The sequence below is a fragment of the Cynocephalus volans genome, chromosome 4 (assembly GCF_027409185.1).
Source record: "Cynocephalus volans isolate mCynVol1 chromosome 4, mCynVol1.pri, whole genome shotgun sequence".
Lineage (NCBI taxonomy): Eukaryota > Metazoa > Chordata > Mammalia > Dermoptera > Cynocephalidae > Cynocephalus > Cynocephalus volans.
In genome coordinates this window covers 18,617,329-18,640,164 of record NC_084463.1, presented here as the reverse complement: position 1 = coordinate 18,640,164, position 22,836 = coordinate 18,617,329, and the positions used below count along the sequence as shown (strand labels likewise).

The 22,836-nt window shown below is 46.0% G+C and overlaps 1 protein-coding gene across 3 annotated transcripts in view; it reads right to left on the bottom strand.

The window, feature by feature from the left end:
• Positions 1-22,836, bottom strand: part of UBASH3B (ubiquitin associated and SH3 domain containing B) — a 126,716-nt gene that overhangs the window by 22,601 nt on the left and 81,279 nt on the right. For 2 of the 3 annotated variants that reach the window (XM_063094116.1, XM_063094118.1), the window contains exons 2-5: positions 7,852-7,905; positions 6,927-7,113; positions 5,047-5,245; positions 1,740-1,909 (exon numbers count right to left, since the gene is read on the bottom strand). In XM_063094116.1, the coding sequence (XP_062950186.1) occupies positions 1,740-1,909; positions 5,047-5,245; positions 6,927-7,113; positions 7,852-7,905 (610 nt within the window). Of the gene's footprint in view, positions 1-1,739; positions 1,910-5,046; positions 5,246-6,926; positions 7,114-7,847; positions 7,906-22,836 lie in introns of all 3 variants that reach the window. The other variant, XM_063094117.1, reaches the window with a different exon arrangement.

Below are 22,836 nucleotides of genomic sequence, written 5' to 3'. Positions count from 1 at the left end.
GCCTTGCTGAGTGTCCTTGCCTAAACCACTTTCCTTCTCTGGACATCTGCTCTCTCACTGGAACAATCAATCAACCCTGCCTCCTGGGGACAGCGTAAAGCAGAAGGAAGGCAAGAAGAGTTTTACGTATGCAGAGGGCTCAGGCAGGACCAAAAGACCTCAGAGGGAGAGGTCTTGTCTAAAGGGGCCAAGATGAGCTTTATCAGAAGGAACAGTAATAAATGAGCTTTTACAAATAAGAGATTTAAAAAAGGCCACGTTATTTTTAGAAAATAATTCATGTGGGCACTTGCTGCCTAGTTCCTTCAGTGCCAATTGAGCAGAATGTGGGTCAGGCAGAAAAACAATTACCCTCTGAGTTAACTGGAGGGTGGTGTTGATTAGAGAATATTCCTTGTAAAATTCCATTACCTCCTTCCTTCTCTTAGAAAGGTGACTTCTTAGAGGCCATCTTCATGCAACCTTTGACTTATTTTTATTCTCTGCCCTCAGAAGAAGTCCAATAAGTCACATTTCTCTTATCTTTAGGGCTCATTCTAAGTGATTCCAGGAGATCTCAGAATTAAGCAAGATCAGGCCCAGTCTGCTTAATGCATCTTTACAGAAACCTGCACTGAATGACTCAAAAGGAGGACATGACATTCCCGTCAGCAGAGTCAGACAAAGCTGAGTCTCTATGACACCCACAGGGCATGATGCCTGGCCCTGAACCTGTGATGAAAGGCTTGGCTCTTACCAACACTTCCAAAACAACGAACGGGTTGCCTGGCCTCAACTCTGAGATTCTGTTTTTGTGTTGCGAAAAGCCTAAAAGAAATGTTAAAAGGCTATGTAAACAAAAATATCAGTTCTACTGCTGTTGAAAAATTATCGGAAGACAAATTTTTCATCAAATTATGTGTTCTTTTTTGGATGGGTTTCCAATCTTTATTGGTCAAAATACCTGCTCTGGTCCTAAACTGCTATTTAGCTTTAAACCAGCCACTGAATCTCCATGTGACTCAGTTTTTCCTTCAGGACACAAAGGACAATATTACTCTTCTAAGACGACACATGCTTGTCTGGAAAGCAGTGCTGATTCCCTCAAAACAAAAATGCTAGGATTGTACCAGTCACTCTGCCTGCAATGGGACGTGGTTGCACCACGCGAGCCTCCCATTGAGGTGCACACAAACTCTCCCAGCAGTTGGCCTGAGTTTTCTTTTCATGAACATCTGTCCTCTTCCCCCTGATGGACTCAAAGCTCCTTGAGGACAGGACCACATTTCAAAATTCCAGTATGTTCCACGGTACTTTGCATGTTATAGGTACTCAGCAAATATCTGTTGATTATGTCTTTGAAGGGTTTTTTTTTTTTTGTATTTATGTGCTTTTCAACTCACCTAAGATCAGTATGATGTCTTCTATCTATTAACACCATAAATGTATATGATATTAAAACATTTTTCTGACATATTTTCTATCTGTCCTCCATTTCTTTATCACTCCAGTAAGCTTGGCAGGGAAGACAGAACCATGGGGATGTCATACAGATGAACCACTTGGGACCCAGAGAGGAGGCGTGTGTGCTCAGAGCCTCCCAGTGGGCAGCAAAGCAAAATCGGGGCCAACTGACTGGCCAGGTGCTTGCTTCCTTGCTCGCCTTTGGTACCCACCCCCCTGCAGCAGCAAGCAGCAAATGCTCCTGGTTCTGATCACACCCCATACCTGGAGCTTCAGAAGCTGCAGTGAGACATTACCTCGTGGTTAGCAAATCGGATATCCCGAGAGAATATGGTAGCCACCCAGTCACACCCTAGTTTGACATCAATGTTCTGGGCTAGTTTCTCCAGGGTGGGTAGATGGCTAGCTTGGAAGTGGTAAGCCAGGGTTACATGCAGCTGCTTCTTATGAGGCTCCACATGGACTTCTGGAAAAAGGAAGAAAAAGGTCAGTATTTAGAAAATGGTAACCATAGCAATGATGGAGACTTAAGGAAGAGCAAGGTGCCCTGACAAATTCTGCTACCCAAATAACAAAGAAGAGAGTCTTGTGGTTAGACAGAAGCTGTTTCTTTTCTTCACAGCAGCAGATTAAAGGCGAGTGGGTACCAGGTCCTGAATCAACCCTCTATGAACCACACATACAGCTCTTCTGGGGAGCTATGGATCAGCTGAGGGCAATCCTGGTGAACAACTCCTCATTCAGATGAGGAAACTGAGACCTAAAGGGATGAGATAATCTATGGAGAAATACACAGCAATTGTGTAATTGTGTGATTCCCAAGGCCTTCATTTTGGAATCAAGTTTCTTAGCTTCTGGGTGATTCTGATGGAGGAACGAGGGGAAAAGATGGATATTTTTCAAAGTTCGAAGCAGGATTTCTCAACAGCATTTTGGGTTGAATAATTAGTTGTTGTAGGGGGCTATCTTGTGCATTGTAGGGCGTTTAGCAGCATCCCTGGTCTCTGCCCACTAGATGCCAGTAGCACCCCCAACCGAGAATGACTCTTCACATTGCTGAATGTCCCTTGTGGGGCAAAAGCTCCGCTGGTTGAGACCCAACTGGTATAAAGTATGCAGATTGTTATCCTAAGACACCCTAAAAAACAAAACAAAACAAACCTGCCTACACGAGGAAATTCCTTTCATTTCTCTTTTGTATTTTTAAATAAGGGAGACTCATCTACTGCTCAGGCTAGAATAATGGCAATGATACAACGATAAGCAGTTAGGGAATTCAAGAAATTGAGAGGCTTGGTCAAGTCACACAGAGAGTTTGGGGCCAAGATAGAACCAGAGTTGGGTATTTAGGGTTTTGGTACTTCCTCTGTTATACTGCATTGCATTTGTTTAATGTAAGCCCCCTGAGACAAGGTATTTGTCTCTTGTCCACACTGTATCCCCACTCACCATATTATTTAGGTTTTTGGTCCTTGTTAAATGAATTAGTACACATGGATGAATCTCCTTAAGCCACCTACACTGGAGGATGACACTAAAGCTGCTTGCTGGAGGAATCTGGCTCTGCCAACAACTCTAGAACACCAAGGCATAACATCCAGGGCAAAGATGATGGCCTGCTTCTGTGGTAAGAAGGAGCTGGACCAGCTACACCTGGCAGGGCCACCCAGTTCTCCAGATCACCACCAGGGGGCCACACAAGGACAGAGAAAAGAAGTGACAGTAGATCTTTCAAGAGGGACAGTCTCTCCTCACTTCCTACGTGGAAAGCTGGGACCCCGTAGACTGCCTCTCACTCAACACGTGCTCTAAGAATCTGCCGCAGTCCTGGCTGAGCCCCACTTTTCTCATTTGTGAAGGATTTGGGTTTTGCAGCTACAGCATTAGGGTTGGTTCTTGTGGGGATTTAGTGGTTCTGACAATAGCTACTGTGGGATGATTAAAAAAAAAGCCATTTCCTTGTGATCAAGGGATAAGAACAGGAAATCATTTGCCTCTCTATTATGCTATTTCTCTGAAATATTAAGCTCCTGTGTAATGCCAGGCTCCACCGAAGTCAGAAATCAGAGACTAATTTCTGGGGGTGAAGGGGTGCCTGGGGGAAGGAGGAGAGTCCAAGGAGATCCCCCTCCCAAAGAACAGAAGGTGTCTTAAGGGCCTCGAGTTCCTACTGAGAGCAGAGGCCTCACCAAGATACTGCAGTGATGCTGAGCCCTGATCACACTCTTCCTAGGGTCTGGAGCCGTATTTGAGGCTTTTCTGATAAAGAGGAAGACTGAGCAAAAGGGCCCAAGGTGGTGATGAAAATAGCAGCAAGAAATGATGGCAGGTGGGTGCAGGCCAAAGGTCAGGAGGGTGTGGGCAGATGTGCGGCTTTGCTCAGGTTCCCCTCTCTGGCCCTCTGGAAGACGCAGGGGCTGGCGAGCTCTGGGTGGCCCCAGCCTTGCATTCAACGCTTGGGTTCAGTTGCACAGCTTGTGCCCTCTGCTCCGGTCAGGGCAGCTCCCTGCTGTCCTCTCACACCTCTCCTTCCTGCCTGTGCTCCTGCCACCCACCACCTGCAGGGCCCTTCCTCTGTGTCCTGATCAATGTGTTCCCAGTGCAAGCTTCCTTTCTTCCATGAAGGCTGAACCACTGCACCTCCCGCAGCCTCTCTCTTCTCAGAGCTCTGTCACTGCGCTGAATCGGGCTTCCCAAATGCTCCTTGGCCAGGAGAAAGCGCTTCTTATTCCCTTCTCTGTCGCACTCCTCACGGATGAGCCATAGTGGGTGCCCGACAGATACCTGCTTATTGTGACCTCCTTCTGCAAGCAGCCAGCAGAGGCTCTTTCCCCTTGGATTTCTCCCTGTCCCACTGCATAAAGATCTCAGTGAGCCTGCCTGCACCTGTAGTCACACAGGAGAGATTTGCAAACTTGCCCCTCTTGTCCCCTCCCTCTGAGCACTGCTTTAAGCTTATTCCTCTGACAGGAAATATCAGTTGGCTTGAACTAAGAGCTACCATGAAAAAAGCAGGGGCATCTTGAAGGGGTTACATTTTTGGACAGACTTTTGAGGCTTAGGGGCCTGTCTAATGGGTTTCAGCAAATTGATGGGTGAGGGCTTAGTGGATTTTATTATGATATAATCTGAAGTGGCTCTACTCTACTCTCTGTCCTATGCTACACCTTGAGAAAAGCTCTGGGTCCCCTTGAAGTGAACTGTGAGACCCAGATAATCTCTTGCAAGCAAGGGACCTCAAGGAGAAGAAAGGAAGGTTCCTTAGTTCTGAACAGGAAGGAGATAGTGTTGCTACAAAGGAACACATCTACAGTTCCCTGTGGAACAGTCATCTGTGTACCTGCAACTTGGGTGTTAGGGAGTAAGCCTTGGACAGTCTCTCCAGAAAGTTAGCAGAGAAGTCGTTCACTATTTTCACAAGGCAGCAAAGAGGTGTGGGGTGCTACAGGGAATAGCTGTGTTCTTTGTCATGTGAGCTCATTCCTGCAGGGCTCTCCACCTCCCGACTCCATCCCGCTCCTCCACAACCCCCTCCTATCCCTTTCCTTCCCAACCCTTTAACTAGCAGGGCCTGGAGCTGGCCTGGCAGGTGCATTTGCTCACCAGTTTTGGATGCAGCCTCTGCAGCAAAGTCAGCAGCAAACTTCTTGAGGACCTCCGCGCTGTCTTCCTTCACGAAGAGGCCAATGAAGTTGGAGGAGGTATAGAGCTCCAGGGGCAGCGGGGCTGAAAACTTACATTTCCAGCGACTGACAGTTGTCTGTAGGGCTTCCCCCAGGGCATCCACCTTGCTGTCCTCACACTGGCAAGGGAAAACAGCAGGCTGCATTCAAAGCCCAGGGGACACAGAGGTCTGCTGCTACCTAACATTTGGCAGCCTCTCCCCAGAGGCTGGAGGCTGATAATGCAATTACTTAACCATCACTCCTGTCTGTGCAGAGTGAGAGGAACTGCAGACTCCTAATTATCCCGACATAGATTATCCAACTGGTACATTAAACTGGAAAATACACAACCTCTTCCCTTCTTCCCTTGCTCTGAAGTGGCCCCTTTGAACCCAGCCAAAATGCAGTAGGACTGGTCCAGCAGAGAGCAGGGATGCGAGGGGGGGATGGGGTAATGGGGGATGGGGGGGATGTTGGTCAAAGGACACCCAATTTTAGTGAGACAGGAGAAATAAGTTCAAGAGAGCTGTTGTATAGCACGGTGACTATAGTGCATAGCAACGCACCGTGTACCTGAAAATTGCTGAGAACAGATTTTAAGTGTTCTCACCACAAATAAATAAGTATGAGAGGTAATGTATATGTTAATTAGCTCAATTGGCCATGACATGATGTATACATATATCAAAATGTCATGTTGTATATCATAACTATATATAATTTTTTATTTATCAATTAGCAAAAATGAAAGTTCTTGCTCACATAACACACACAAAGGAATGGAGGACCGTGACAGGAGAGAGCACCGCAGCCCAGGATAAATTGTATGTTTTCTACTGTTCTCTGTTCCTCTTAGGTGATCAGAAGCTCTACTTCCACCCCATGACAGCCGGGAAGAACGAGGCCCAGAGAGGCCTGCGACACGCTCCTTCCCACTTCTCAGAGCAGTGGAAGGAGGAGCGAGTGTCTCTAAACCTTTTGAGAAGGATCCTGGGATGACTAAGAGGAAATGATAATCACTTTAATTTTCAGATTGAATGGTAAACGAGAAGGTGTTAGGAACATATTTTCACCTAAAAGAGAGCGAGACAGAGAATACATCTGGAAAAAACAGAGCAAAATATTTTTTAAAAAACTGTCTTAAAATGTTACCATTCTGCTTTGTCTTAAATCTATGTGGATAAATCGACTCTTCTCCTTTACCACAGAGAGCTAAAGTAGGTGAAATGCATTTGCATTTATTATAACGAAGAGGATTTAATGTAGTCATTTAATCCATTTAAATAAGCTTTCTGACAGCTGGACTATGTAACTCTGGCAGGTAAAAGGTATCTTTGCTTTCTCTAGAAAGGTCTAGTGAAAAAAGCCTGCGGACAGTGTCTGCAAGGCTGAAATAGTTTTTCCTGTCTATGGACCACACTCACTGTTCTCTGTGCTTTCTGGGTTTCTGCTCTTACCTTGACGGAAGTGAGGAGAGGGTAGGCAATCGACAAGGGTGACACTAGATCAGTGACTCTATTCTGCCACCATACCAGTGTGGCACTTGCAGGCTGTCCCCGGGGTCCCAAGGAGCATACGGTCATCGCGATTCTACACTAAACCTGGGGAGTTCCTGGGCCTCAGCAGATGCAGGGAAAGAGGGGTTGGGGTGAGACCCTCGCCATGGACCACACTGAGCCCTTGCATGTCCCTCCAGCTCTAGGAGCCCATGATTATGACTCCAGTCTTTCTGAGTAGCTCCCACTGTTACCCCAGGTCACGGGGGCTGGCTAAGACACTGGGAGCCAGGCTCCCTGGGGGTGGGGGACCGCAGCTCACCATAAAGAACTGGCAGAGGGTGATGTGGGGGAAGATGTTGTGGGCCTTGTTCTTCCCGCAGATCTGCTTTGACTGCTGCCAAAAGTCAGAAAGCTTCTGTGCTAAGGGGCCGGTGGGGCGGAGGTAGAGGACGTACTCCCGGGGCAGGGGGTCATCCAGGAAGGGGTCACCGACGTGTGAGAATAACCTGTAGGAGAGAAGAGAGCCATGCAGGCCTGCTTGAGAATAATGGAAGGGAAGGAACAGCTGAAAGAGACAGACCCCCGCTCCATGCACTCTGCACCCTGCGCGTGCCCATGGAAGGGTTCTCATCTGTGCTTTAAAACTCTACCCCTCGAAGCTCACTTCATGAGCGACTCTCAGACACATCAGCTTCTGTTCTCCTTGTCATACTGCCCCCTCATCTCACAACTCCCTAAAAACTGCTCCCAAAGCTGCTCTCCAGGAAGCATTCTCAGATAAACTCCAAATCCTTTCCCAATCCACTCGTACGGTTCCGACCCATCCTGTCCCTTAGGTCAGTCTGTGATTAAACCACATGCCTCCAAAGATGAGGGACGTTCTGGAAGGCCACCTTGTGGGATCTGCTCTGGGTACTGGGAAGTAAGTAGGGTTTTGCTAAATTGATCCACCCAGCATCCACACACTGAAAGTGAATCTTTATGCAACTGGAGGGAGTAAGATATCGTGAGAGGGGCTCTACCTTGGAAATACTCTGAATCTCTTTAAACAGCTCCAAGGAGAAGCATGCCCTGGGACCGGGGCAGAGAAGGCCATTGACTTGATAAATGGGCCTGTCACGTGGTCTCTGGGCCCATCTCCCCCTGGAAGGGTCCATTAGAGAAAGACTGCATATCCCCACTCATCCATATCCACTCAGACTTAATTACATGCTATTTTCTCAATTTATTTATTTCATACCAACCAGTCACATGCTGCCTGAACACTTCTTCCTCCTGTGGATGCCAGGGCTTTTTGTCTGGAAGAAGAAATCAAATTTCTTGTTAGTATTTTTAGGCTCCTGATCTCAGCTCTTCTCGGAGCAGTGGCAGGAGTTGAGCATGAGGAAGGCAACGTCAAAGCCCGCGTTCCACTCACTCCTCTGTGGTGAGGGGGATCCGTCAGCACAGGTTTCCCTCCAAGGGTCACATCAAGGCATATGTAAGTTAGGACTTATAACTAATGTCCATGTAGTCAGCACTAGATTTGCATGCGACCTGGCTGCCCATGCAGTCTATTTTCAACAGTTCCCACATTATAGTTTTATATTTGTTTCCCTAAAGGGCTTCACCCACTCATTCTCACTGACCCATATCCCCTACAGAGCAGAGTCTTGTTTGCAGCTTCTTGGCAGAATGGATTAAAAGTGTTAAGAATGGTGCCAAATGCATTCAAGGACGGTGGGTTTGGTTCAGTTCACTGCCTCCCTCCCCCATCCTCCAACCACCACCACCACCAGCTCCAGGCTGTAGCCATCATGTTCAGCAATTTAAACAAATCTTTGGGGACAAGGAGCACTGGGTAAAAGAGAATGGCTAGAGCAATGCAGCCAGCATTCCCACTTCTGGAGAAACAACCCCAAGCCCTACTAATCGTGGGTCAGTATCCACAGGATGGTTGTAGCAGTGAGGCCCTTGTGCACAAGCTCACAACTAGAGCTCTTCTGAAACTGTAGGCAGGTCTCCAACAACCAGATAGTTTGGGGTTCCTATTGAGCTTTGCCATTCATCCATCCTTTCATTGATTCATGCATTCATGCTTACCTTTATGCAATTAACATCAACTGAATCTCAACTGTTTTGTCATCACTGTGCTAAGCTTTAGGAAAACAGCAATGAACATGATTTAAGATGTTCCCTTCCCTTGTGAAGTTTTCAGTTGAGTCAGCATGAAAACACTAATTGTATGGCTAATCATTTAATTACATCGGTGGTAGTTACAATGGAGAGAAAACACAGGGAACCTTAAGAACATGAGATGGGGAGATCTAGTTTGGCCTGAGGGTCAGGGAAGGCTGCATTGAGGAAGTGACATTTCAAGTGACACTTAGAAGATGTAGACGCATCTGGGTAAGGGTTGGTGGGAGCAGATGGATGTGGAGGTGGAAGACATAGCATATCTACTGTCTAGTAAGGGGTAAAGATTAAGTAAGGTAGCTAGTGTACATAGGAGCCTTGGATAGTCCCTGACACATTGTAGGTGATCAATAAATGATCATTCCTGTCTCTTTGTACTACACTGATCCAGGGTCCTTGGAAGGAGATGAGAAGGTAGAAAATCCACATTAAACTGACATTCTTTCCAAGCATTTTTTCTCCAATTGGCTGCTAAACCCACCTTCTCCTTCCCTGTCCTACCCCATCATGGAGCAATTAGAAGGACTGATGCTGTAAGAATTGCAGGGTCAGACTGGAAGGGACCTCAGAGATTATCTGTGAGCCCAACTTCTTCATTTCACACAAGGGAAATCTCCGGTGGAAAGAAGTGAAGAAACTTTCTCAGAGCAGCCTGGCTAAGATGATGGCTGAGTGGAGGCCAGGCTCTGTCGCTCTGCTCCACAGCTGAAAGATTAGCTAACGACCTTCCTTTTCCTCAGGAAAACCTGAGCAGATGCCAGCCAAATGATCAGGATAAATAAATTTGCACAGCTATTTAGAACAACTTTGTAAAAGACAAGCCAACTTACAGAAAGGTGAAGTTATGGAGAAACAAGATAGACCTGTCTGATTCCCTCACAGCAGAAGCTGGTACAGAAAAGGCTAGAAACATGGAAACCTACACACTCATCCCCATGCCTTGACAAGGTGCTCCATCGCTGCCGGTTTGCAGCACTGTTTGCTTACTGCTTACTAGAGAATCAGAGGCCACACAGCTTGCTTTTCTTTTCTTTTCTTTTTTTTTTTTTTTTAGTACAAAAGCCATGTACTCACAAAGAAACGCAAATCATGATCTTTTGGAGATTAGAGTCTCTGAGGGATTAAAGTCACCAAAAAAGGACCCATTGTTTCAAACACAGTTGAAAAAAGGAAAACTCGTTTGTGATACAAACAATGTACTATTTATATAAAGAATCCGATTTCTTTTTTCTATTCCCTTCCCCCAGTGAAATATATCTGACAAATTTAATTTATTTCTTCTGAAGCACTAGGAGTATCCTCTGGAAATGAAAGATCTAATTAAGTTATGGTCTCTAACTTACAATACAAGTTTTGGAGAGGGTTCAAAGAAAAAGAATTAAGAAAGATAATTAAAGGTTTGGGTGATAAGGCTATGATGAAAAGTTAAGAAAAGCGAAATTCTTCTTTCTGAAGAACACAAGTTTGAGAGGTCCTCGATTTTGTGGAAGGTCATTGTATCTGATGGCCCTTCTTCAGTGAGGGTTACCCAAAATAAAATAAGCTTTGGCTACAGCCGTGCTGTAGTTAACTTGAAGTGCTCAAGTTAGCTACCAGAAAGAACTTCCTGGCAATAATGTGCTTAAAAAAATTTTTTTTTGTAAGTTTCTAGGGAGAAGTTACCTATCTGAAACAGGGGAGTACAACTCTCTAGGCAGGAGGGTGCAGAGGATTAAAGCCACATTTTCGCTAGGGTTATGAGCTCCAGGCAAACCCTGCTTCCAGGCTTGCAATGATTTGGGTTGAGTTTGTTCCCAGAACTCTGCCCACAGAACAAACTGAACACGGGCAGGTAGAGAACAACTCTCCCCTTCTCCACTGTGCTGAGGAAAGGCTGTTGCCATAGCGCACCCACCTCCATGGTCCACCCAATGCAGCCAATGCCAAAGGCAAGTGGGAGTGTGTGGGGTGGACCCTACACCCAATGGAGCCTGAACGTCTGCTACCTTCAGAATGACTCAGAAGTTGGCAGAGGGTTTATTTCTAAGACTACCTGAGACCTTGAGCAGATAAGGGAGGAGTATCTCTTTAAATTAAAATGCCAGTTGCCCAGCCATTGTATTACAGCAATGAATTATAGCAATGAATGACTGACATGGGACCTTCTTGGTTAGAATTAGTGGTATGTGTGAACTGTTGAAGTTCTGTCATGTGTGAACATAAGTTTGATTTCGAATCCTGGTCCTAACCTTCCCAATTATGTCTAGGGTTTATTTGTAGCAGAATAAAAAAAGAAGTGGATGCAAACTGTCATGCCTAGGAAGGACAGGGAAGAATAGCACAAATAAGATAAAAACAACGGCTAATCAGAAACTCCAGCCAGCAGATGTGAGGACATTAGTCCACGGGGGAGGAACCAGAGGCACCCACCGAGGGTCTTGCTACTCTCTGGCTGCGGCTCCTCCCGCCATCTGCCACCCTCAGCTCCACTGATTTTGGGATTCGAGGTTGCTCTAGCCCCAGGGACACAGAGATCCCCTCATGCCTTTGAAGGAGGTTTGGAAAGGAAAAATCTTTCTCCTAGTTTACCAGCGACAAAACAGCTCTCCTCCCTTCCTCTCTCCCTCCCTCTCCCTTGCCCTCCTTCCATTCTAGTTTTTCCTTTTCCTCTGAAGGACCTATTACCAGGAAACCAAATGACAACCAAAAATAAAACTCAGATTTTGTTGAGCGTAGCTGTTCTGACGGCTCGGTTCCTGTCAGAGACAATGGCCTCTGATCCCTTGGCTGACTCAGGCCTGACTGAGCAGATTCAGGCGGCTCCCGTTCCCAGGTCCAGAGGATTTGCATTCCCTCTCAGAACCATAGATTTGGAGCTTGACTGGAATTGCCTGTGTCACTGTCATCCTGGGTGACCCCTCTGCAGCCCCTTGGTTTTACAGTGTCTTCCTCTCGGCTGAACACCACCCAGGCCCCACATTATCAGGCCCCACGAAGAGGAGGAAAGCACAATCCTTGTCCTTAGAGAGCTCACGGACTTAGAGCAAGAAAGAGGCACTAGCAGCTTCTTACAAGGCAATATGTTAAGGGCCATTACAAGGGGTCTCGAAATAGGGGATCTATCTCAGTAGGGGGAGTTTCTAGGCCTGAGGTTCTCAAATTGTACATCAAGCTGCCCTAGGTCAGGACACCACAGCAAACTCCAAAGAGGTGCCACCAGATATTTTACATTTTTTGAGGGAGACACAGCAGTCCTCATCATCTGTTGGATACCACAAAGCTACTAGCTCAAGATAGTGACAGTTCCAGTATTTGCTTGTGCTGCGTTCCTCCTGACATCATGTCTTCATGAAGCTGGGGTTTTGGCAGCTGCCGTAATAAAAAGCAAGGACTCACAAAAATCAATGTGGAACAGGAAATGGGAGGGGCGGTGTCCGATCTGATTCCTAGTCTTGAGCAGTTGTGTCGTGCCCAACACACACACACCCCACTAGTAATTAGTTGAGGTTATTTAAGAACGAAATAAAAAAGTTATTTTCCTTTCAAGTTATGTGTATTATTTTCTCAAATGGCTCCTAAGTTGTTAGGACATAAATTCATATTAAGGTGTTTGGATCTAACTAAATAAATAAACAGAACTGTTAGGTAGTTATGTTGGTCCACAGGCTCTATGTAAAAATGACTGAGACATTAAGGCTGTGAACTGAGAAAGTCTGGGAATCTGTCTTGGAAGAAATGATGTATGATCTGGATCTTAAAAGCTGAGTAAGAGCTGGCTAGATGAAGAGGGGCACGGGGAAGGGCACTTGAAGGAGAGAGAACGTCATGGGCAGACGTTCTGAAGGGCAAGAGACAGCACTGTAGGTGCAGGGAGATTGGCGTTTGGTAACGTTAGAGCCAAAGCTGGAAAACTGGGATAGTGTAAAGATAAAGCTGAAAAGTAGTGTAGTGGATTGTGTTATGTTCCCCCAAAACTCATTGAAGCTTGAATTGTGTCCCTCAAGTTTTATGTATTAAAACTTAGCCCCCACTGTGACTGTTAAGAGGGTGGGAAATCCTATTATGGTGATTTGAAGGTGGAGCCTTGAAGAGGTGATTGGATTGTAGGACCCTGCAGTAGTGGATGGATTAAAACAGGTGGTCAGGGGTGTGGTTCTTTAAGGTTCTTTAAAGAGGGCTTTAAAAGAAGAGGAAAGTCTGTCTTTCTCTCTCTCTGCTCTCTCTGCTTCTACCATCTTGCAGTGTGAGACCCCTGAGTAACTGTTGCCACCACCAGATGGACTTTGAACTTCCCAGCCTCAGAAACTGTAAGCAATAAATTTCGTTTTCTTTATAAATTACCCAGTTCCAAGTATTTTGTTATAAGCAATGAAAACAGACTAATACAGGTAGGCAGGGGGCAGCTCACAAAGGTCTTATGTGCCATTGTGGAGAGCTTGGAGCTGATTAAGCCAGAGAGGCATGATCAAATTTGCTTTAGGGGGGATGAAGCTGTATGCTGGGACACTATTTAGAAGGCCTTGACAAGTGATCAGAAGGGCACACTGAGGCTACACTAAAGCAGTGATAATGTGGATGTTGGGAAGCATGTCTGGATTGTTGATTGAATGTAGCTTAGAGACCAATTTGGTACTGTAGCTTGAATGTCGACGTGACTGGTGGAGACACCCTCTGAGTGAGAATGCAGGAGGAGAAACAAGTTTGGGCAGGGGTGGTAGTGAACAATGAGTTTAGTTATTGTTCCAGGCTAATCTCTAGACCAAGTATCATTAACAGACATGACAGGGCTTGTTAGGTGCCATGTTCCTAAAGCTTTCTTTGTTAGCTTGGCTATGACTCCTGTCTCTTTCTGTTTGTAATCCAGACATTTCTTTTGGGCCACCCATTGAGTTCCTATTTTCTATCCAAGGAAGACCTTCTGCTCCCATCTCACTCAATACTGAAGTCAATAAGTACTCAAGACATCCCTGACTCACGTGGATAGGTTACCCTGACTCACGTGGATAGGTTAGCTCAGACTCCCGGGTTCTCTAGAGTGACTCATTTCCCACATGCCTTCAGAGGAGTTCTTCCCCGTTTTTATTACCACTCAACAAAACTCAGATATCTAACACCTGCAGTAAAAAACAACGGGCAATATACCTATATACCAATGGAAATGGAAATACATTCCCTCAAAATAGGAAGACCTTGATTTAGTTAATTTGTTAAGGTTCCAATTGCCATGGCTTTGGATTGATGGTAGACACATGATTACGGCCTCAGGTACCCAACTGCTCTAGGCATTGGGTCTCTGTGGCTGAGGACCTGTTTGTGTAGGAAAACAGAAGACACCAAGCCGAGTATGTAAATCCTCCAAGTGGATGAAACTCTCTATGCAACCAAAATTAAATTATATCTCTCCTTCATGTAGCTAAGACAATCTCAAATTTTGGAAAACATTATTACTAACTATAGGATTTTAAAACATGTTCTCAACCATCAGGATACCAGTGTTAAATTTTGCACACCTAACACTTTGAATTCAATTAAAAGATGACCTAATAAATCAGATGCGCAATTCTATTCTCTCAAAATCAGTTTCACGACCTGTGCTAGACAGGGGAATAAGGCAAACTTTGGTAAAACTCAAATCTTATTTTTCCTGGTTGGAGAGTCCAGCCAAAGAAGCCATTAGTGCCACGAAGGAAAATTGTGAGATTCTTTTGGGGGGAATTTTAAAACAATGCTTTTTTTGTAAAGTGGCCTTAGGTAGAAATATCAGAGGCTTTTATTGTGCTCTATGAAGAACTGCCTGATCAGTGCTGAACATATTCATAGGATGGTCTGAGGCAGCTCAACAAGGTGCCCAAGGCTGACAGTCATCTCAGAATAGAGGGCGAGCAAGTGGCTTTCCATCTGTTTGTTTCTCCAGTAGGAGACAAATAAGGTTGAGGACATCAGTAATGATTACAGGCCTTTGTGTACCAGGCACTTAACAGATGTTAAACCTGCACGACAAACTATGAAGCTGGCACTGTTAGGAGCCTACCTGCACCTGGCAGCTCTGCCCTGACAGGTCAGCTGTCAAATCATCTCTGTGGTTGTGTCATTCTGGGGTTGGTTTTGGAGGCCGAGACTGAAAGTCCATGAATCAGTGAAAGAAGTACATGGAGTAGACATCAATCTTGGGTGGGTCAGATATTTAATTTTGTCTTTAAAAATACATGATTCAGTACCCAAAACTGCTGGACTCAGCATCCTAATCCCAGTATTTGGGGTTTTATAGCCTCTGGGTAGCCCTTACAGACATGGGGACATGGCATTTATGCTGCTGCTCCACAGAACGGCTCTCTTGCCTGGACATTTCCTGGTTGTGGGGTGGATGGACATTGTGTCTGTATCTGGTCACCAAATGGAGCCATAAAGCCTTGTCCCTTGTCTGTTTCCCGTATTTTCTTTTCTCTCTCTCTCTTTTTTTTTTTTTAAAAAAAGATGACCGGTAAGGGGATCTTAACCCTTGACTTGGTGGTTTCAGCACCACGCTCTCCCAAGTGAGCCAACCGGCTATTCCTATATCGGGATCCAAACCCGCGGCCTTGGTGTTATCAGCACCACACTCTCCCAAGTGAGCCACGGGCCAGCCCTGTTTCCCATATTTTCTCAGTGAAGAAACACGGCAGTGGGACTGCAGGCACTTGGGATCTGCAGAGGTAAGAATCTCTCCCCGGTGGGATGTGTGGAAAGATCCCATACAGCAAACGAGCTGTAATGGCTTCCCTCCTAGCAGTCATTTTTACACTATTACAGATGAAGAAACCAAGGCTCAAGGTCGCACAGCCAGTTAAGCAAGTCAATAGCCACTTACTCAGCACCTAAGGTCCGCATAAAACAAGTACGTAGAGATGAAGACATTTTTCACTCTTCATGTACTACGTGAAAGCCCCCCAGATTATAACGCAGTTGCTCCTGACCCCAGTCAAGATTCCTGCTCCATGTTCCCTGTGTCCACAGTACGGTGACCTTCCTCCCCACCATGGCACACCTGGAAGCTTCTCCTCTTCCGTGAGACTTGACTGCGGCTAGAGCTTTGTAAACCTCATTCTCAGTCCTTCTGTGCTGTGTGGTTTGGGGAAAGTCAATTTGCCTCTGTTGTCACCCCCCATTCCAATTAGTTAACCAATAGCATTCCCTTAAAATACAGAAAAAGCCTAGGGGAGCTGGCAGGGCTTTGAACCATGCTCTTAGCATCTGTCAGGTAGTAAAGCTGTGGGGGAAAGGGATATTTCCTAATTTGTTTTAAAATAGTTATTATCAGAGATTATTAGGAATCTGGGCTCTTCTATATGCACAAGTTGACTCTGACCCTGGACTACTATCAGGAGGATTGCTGCAGCGAAGGGGCTGGGGGGAGGGGACTGGAAGCACAATTGAGTCCACAGGTAGGTAACATACGGCTGTGCAAATGCGTGCCAGGGCCAATTAAAAATGTCCTATCACTATATCCTATTTTATATCATCCATGCTTCTTCTCCTAATTGACAAGTGCTTCTACATCCATAGCAGAATAGGACAGGCAGATGGCGACACCTCTTGACTCACAGATGCTTCTCTCCCCACCTGAGTCTGCACAGCAGCTCTTCCGCCCCGTGACTTTCGCTTATCCCTTTAACCACGGAAGATAGGCAGCCTCCACGGCTTAGTGAAAGGTCATCACTTCCCCACAGTGCACCAGACACACTGGGGGGTTAATGCAGAAGTCTTCACACCTCAGATGCGGCCTTACCTGCTACAATTTAAGCTGAGCAGGAAATGATGTCTAGGGTGGTAACAGACAATGGCATATGGGTGAGGTCGCCTTACACAAAGCTGTGTGAAGTGAGGGTCCAGGCAGTGGAGCCATAATCAAAGCCCAGGAGCAGCGTGGATGCAAGATCCAGGACTTCACTGAATGGGAGCTCTCAGGTGTGAGAGCTTCCAAATGACCTACACCTTGGAAATAGGGTCTGAACATGAAAAACACAGACTCAATGGGCTGGGGGTGAGTGGTCCGTAGCACACAGTGGTTGCTAAAGTGGTTAATTAATTACCAACCACATGTAGTCTGCTAAACTCCTTCCCCCTCGAAAGTGGAACTCACCCCCATGCAAAAGTCATCACTCATGCTCTGAAGTACCTGCTGAATTCTGTAGTCTAGGGGTCTGAGCAAGCAGCCAGACTAACTTTCTCCTCCTCTTCACCCTCTAAGTGACTTGGATGAGCTGGGATCTCTGAGTCTCAGGTCAAAGCAAGAGCCCCCCACCAGTGTCAAAGCCCAGAGCCTTGGGAAGCATCTCGGCTGGTTGCTTGCCAGCTTGCTCTTGCCCGGAAACACAGGGAGAGGTGGCCAACAAGCCTCTCACCAGGTGTGATCATGGAGACCTGCTCCAGACTCCCGGGGTGCCCTCCAGGTTAAGTTGGGGCTTCTTGGCAGCAGAGAGAAGTGGGGATATTGAGAATTTCAGTGTCTGTCTGTCTCTCTTAGGCCTGTGCCCCTGACATTTACCTTGGCTTAACCAGCAGAGGCCTTCCCTTTTATCTTACAAAAAAAGGTGAGAAAAACCAAACCTGTTCCCCATAGGAGCAAGTTGAGATATGAACCAAGGCTTTTCTTACTAAAAACCAAAAAAAACCCTTGCTAACCTAAAAAGGAGAAGTTCCCCCTACTTCTTTTTCTATACATCAGAATTGACTCGCTTCTCAGACTTTTGCTTAATACCTGTTCCTCCTGGATTCTACCCTTTTCCTTTGGTGAAGGGTCAGTTCCGCCCCACACTGTAATCAGCATGCTTTCTTTTTCTCTCCTGTTGGTTCCGGTTGGTCCCAGGAATGGAGCATCTCCCACATGCAGAGCAGCTGGGTACAAGGATGGGGTAACAGATATAATACAGCCACATGGTTCCAAGCACTCTAGCGGCCAGGGATGGGAGGTACCTACAGAGCAACCAGCTTAATTCCCTGAATCCACACACTACAGCTCCTCTCATCTATCACTGCCCATTAATTCAGACTCCAGTTCCTGATATGGTCACCCTCTCAGCTACTAGTGGCCAATAAGATCTGTACAGGTTCAGTCCGACCTTTAGTGATGGATGGTCACGGTGTGGGGGATGCATTGGAGGGGAAGCTAAGAGCCACACAAGCCAAGGAGGGGGTAGCAGTGGTATTTTAGCCAAGCCTTTCTGGCTAAAGTAAAATTAGGTGATGGCCAAAAACTGTTGCCCTAGCAGGTCCTTGCAGGAGCTAGAACATGGGCACCAGTTTTTAGGTGCCCTTTCCCCAAAGGAAGTCATTTCCCAATTCAGGGTTTTAGGGTTTTCATCAAAGAGGAGGTGATGAACAAGCCCACAGGGAGGTTGAGAAAGAAACACATCATATTCATAAACTGTTTTGAAGTCCTCATAGGGATTCAGGGAATTAAGCTGGTTAAGGGATGATCAGTGATTTCTTGGCTACGAAGGATCTTGAGACCATTCTGTCCATTCCTCCTTATGGCCAGACAAGGTTGTAATCAGACCACCCTTGACCTTTGAAGGAATCTTTCCTCTTCTTAGAGACATCAGAAGAAGGAGATGCAACAATGTCTCTTGGTCATCTAATGGTCTTTGTGCTCAGAAAGTTCTTCCATGTGTCCAAACTCCTTCTAATTCTACTCAAACTCATGCCACCCTTTTCAGTACCTGGTAGAGTTGGTCACTCTTTCCTGTATAATAAAATAATTTATCCTATCACTTTCACACAAGGAATTCCAGCTAGTTTTTGTCACCAAGGCCAGTAAAATAGGCTTGCAAAGAGCCTGGGCAGTTCAGTTTAACAACCTCATCTCCAAAGTCTTGGCCCCCTGGTCTCCTCCCCCTGAGGTCGAGGGAGTGCAAGGGAGAGGCCTGTCAATACCCATCAGCTGTAATGGCCCTAACCCATTTCCTTCAGAGGAAATGAAACTAATGGAGAAAGATATATTGATCATAAAGACCCAGTTTCAGAATCGGTCTCCTGGCAGTGAACCCTTTCAGTTAGCTGGGGTTAATGGCCGCTGCTTTCAGTGGTTGTGGCCGGTTTGGGAGCTGTACATCTAACAGTCAATGGATGGCAAGCCTGCTTGGGACGCCACTACCAAGGCCAGCCAATGGAAGGAAAATGCTCTGAGCTTTTTAATAAAGCTAATCAGAGAAGGGAAAATAATTCCTGAGCTATTTGGGGGCTTAAGCAGGCCTTCCCGCTAAAGAACTCCAAAAAGCAATGACACCCCTCCTCCTCTCCTATCAGCGAGTCTCTATTTTCCAACCCATAGAGAGCCTATTAAGCAGCTCTCCTCAGGGGGTGGTTAGCAGGAAAAATGCTGTTTAGGCTCCCTGATGTTTTTATGTTGCAGGGCCCAGCAACCCATATGAGAGGCCTTGTTTTGTTCGTGCTAAAAAGGGGCTGAAGCTCTGGCCTCTGCCGTAGGGAGGCAGCAGTTCATAATTGGGAAACCAGCCATTAGACCATGGGTGGTGACATAATAAAACACATTTCTCTTTGCCTGTGTTGTAAGTCTCTCTGTGATCTAGACAATGCCTTTCCTGCCTCCAAGATCAATGAGTTTTTGCACAGAGGCACAGGTGGTAGTGTTTGCAGTGTAGAAAGAGCATGTTCTTTGGAGCCAAAGTCTTACTAGCTGTAGAACTGTGGACAAGTTAATTATCCTAAGACTCATTTTCTCAGTCTCTTAAATGGGGATGACAATACCTACTTTGCAGGTAGAATACTCAGGAATATCAGATAACGTAATTGAAGAGCTCAGCACCGTGTCTGGCATATGGTGGATACTCACCAAAAACAACATCTGCACATACACCTATGCATATTATCTAACACATCTTTGCAACTTTCCTAGAATAAATGCCTATAAATTCCATGCTAATAGAAATATTTTGAGACTGGGCACCAGAAGACCCAGATCCCTTTTCTGCTAGAGCAATCTACAAGCATCTGAGAAGGTCTTGAGGATTGTGTAGGATTTGGGGAGAGAGAAAAGCTTTCCAGTAAGGTGACAACCCAAGAAAAGGTGCCGAGGTGGAAACCTGCCTGTGATGGTGACTGTAGCAGAGGAAGGCTACTGGGGAAGACAGGTGATGCAGGTTGTCAGGAGCCAGGCAGGGGAGTTTAGGTTCTATCAGGAAGAATGTGGGGCATCCCTGAGCAGCTCTGAGCAGGGAAGGGACAAGAGGAAAGCAACATCTTCCACTGCTGTCATCATCTAGGCTGTCATTGGAGGGCGTGGGTTTCTGCTCAGTGAAGATATCCAGAGATGTGACAGCCTAAGCTGGGTGTCTACGGTCCCCGGCACTGGGGAGAGGCTGGCTAGGGTTGCCTTTTCCCTCTAAGGTCCTCAGATTCTAAGTCACTAGCAATCCACATGGGGCCCTGGTTCCCCACTCTACAGAGTAGTACCACCACTGCCCACCTGAATATCTCCAAAGGGAATAAGATACACGTTTCAAAAGTTCAACCCATGGCACATATTGAACTGTTATTACTGATCAACAACAGAGGATCAGAAGCTGCCTGTCTTGTCCAAGGACAACACCAAGCAAGGGGCATGGAGATCCCAGAATGAGATCATGGATGTTAACACAGCACTGTCTCCTGCCCATACTAGGTGCTTGGTAAATACGACCATGATTTATATTTTTATGACTATATGCCCCAGGATTCTACCATTTCTGTGGGCTTTCATACACTTTTCCTCTGAGAGATACCCGAGAGTAGGATGTGGGTTAGTCCTCTACTTAACTGCTTGGTTCAATTTCATGTTTAAGGCATCAGTATTGGACTCTTTGTCAGTCCAGGAGATTCCATTTCTAGGTTACAGTTCTACAGGACACCATGGAAATCAGGCACCTCTACAGGAACAGTATCAGTTGTGTGGAGTCTCTGCCCCTCTGCAGAGGGAAGCCCAGCTGATTAGGGACAAATGGGTCTACTGAATAAAACAGGTCATGTCCCTGTGGAATGCCGTGGAGGGTGGGGGTTTAATGCACAGCTACAGTGAGCCCCCAGATGCCTTTCAAGGCTAGCAGCTGATGGGTTAGTGCTCTACGGTGTGTCAGAGGCAGGAAAGGTTCTGCAGGAAGATACAGAAAACAGAGAAGGCAGTGGCTCCCATCAGAGAGGAAAAAGGTGGAGCTCACTTATGAGAATGGTGTGTAACACCAGCAGCATGCTAGTTTTGATGCTGTTCTTAAGACTTTTACATAATCACTCTGATGGATCCTTATAACAGCCCTGCAAGGTGGGTAGGACATCGTTGTTAACTTTATTTCACAAATGAGGAAAAGGAGGCAACAGAGAAGAGCATCACTCATTAATGTAGGGCAGAGGTGGGACTAGACCCCCACTTTTTCTTGTCCAGAACTCTGAGATACAACTGGACCTCAGGGAGAGAAGAAGCAGAGAGGGTCGGCTGAGGTCAACCTCCACTGCCACAACTGGCAAGTGGGATTCAAAACAGATAGGGAGCGGCCACGACCCCACTGAAAAAAAGGAAAAAAAGGAAAGGATCTGGGAGAAACAGAAAAAAAATGAGAAGTCATTTCAGGTTGCAGATGATAACAGAGACTAATTTTTTCCTCCTTCCATTTCCATCCTCTCCCTCTCTAAGCCACTAGAATCAGCTAAAAATACTTAAACATGGATGATTGTTAGTCCTTCTGAAATGGTTTTCAGCCCACAGCTCCGTAAGAGGCTCTGTCTGCCTCACTGCCAGACCAAGCCATTGTGGCCCTTCTATAATTCCTCTCACTAAGTAATTTATTAGCTAGCAATGTACAGAGTGTTTCCTAGGGACCAGGCACTGTACTAAACATTTTAAATATAAATGATCTCATTCAACCCTTCCTCAATCCTTTGAGGCAGGTGCCATTATTTCCCTCATTGAACTGGCAAGGAAAGTGAGGCTGAGATTGTGTAACGTGGCCCAGGTCGCACAGCTCACAGAGGAGGATGTGGCGCTCTAGGGTGTGCTTAGCCCCTGGGCCACACATCCTCTCGAGAGTCAGGAGGGGAGCAGACAGATGCCAGCACCAGTGGTGGCCGCTCTGGATCTGGATTGTGTTGATGTGAAGTGGACAAACGATCTTCTACAGGGACTTTCTACATACTGATGGCACTACTTTCTTAATCCAGCCCTCAACAGTTTGTTCGTTCATTCATTCATTCATTCATTCATTCATTCATTCATTCATTCATTCCATTAAACATTCCTTCTACGAGCATGTATTGGGTCAAGCTCTGTTGCTACACACTGTGTTAAGGGCTGTGAATATAAAGTTAGGGAAATATGGCTCCTGCCTTTCAGGGAAGTCATCATATTACCACTTGAACAAACAGATACGGGAGAGGGAAGGCAGCTCAGATTAACAAAGTACCTGTTATGTGCAGTGAAATTTATAGGTATCATCTCATTTAATTCTTAAATCAACTTGGTGGTGGGTGTTACTGTCTTCATTTTATGCATGAAGAAACTGGGTAAAAAGATTGAGCACATTGTTCAGGGCGATGCACTTAGTGAACAATCTGAGATCAAACAAGGTCTGATTTTCAAGCCCATGCTGTCAGCATACCTGCCTGGGACATGCCTCTGCCACTGAATGACCAAGGTCAACTTCAATAAGGAGTATGTGAGAAAACAAAACTAAATCCTGGATTTGGAGAATTAAGCTGAGGGTTTTCCACCTGGAGGATGGGTTACTATCATGAGATTCTTGGGTGGACCTTCAAAGGGGAGTGGGAAGACATCACCAGAGAGAAACCATATACTGCCTCTTCAGTCCTGCCAACCGACACTCTTGAAAAGGTTTAAAACTCTTCCAAACCAAACTATATGTCAAATTCCACCAGAGGAAATACTGTCATGGCAGAAACTACGGCACAGTCAAATCCCACTCTGCAGGTCACTTATTTTAAGAGATATCCATGGAGATTGAAATCCAGGCTAGCAAGACTTCTGGACAGACTTGGAGTTCATGGTCATCTCATGAAGAGATGATCAGTTTCGTCACGCATGAGATAAAATG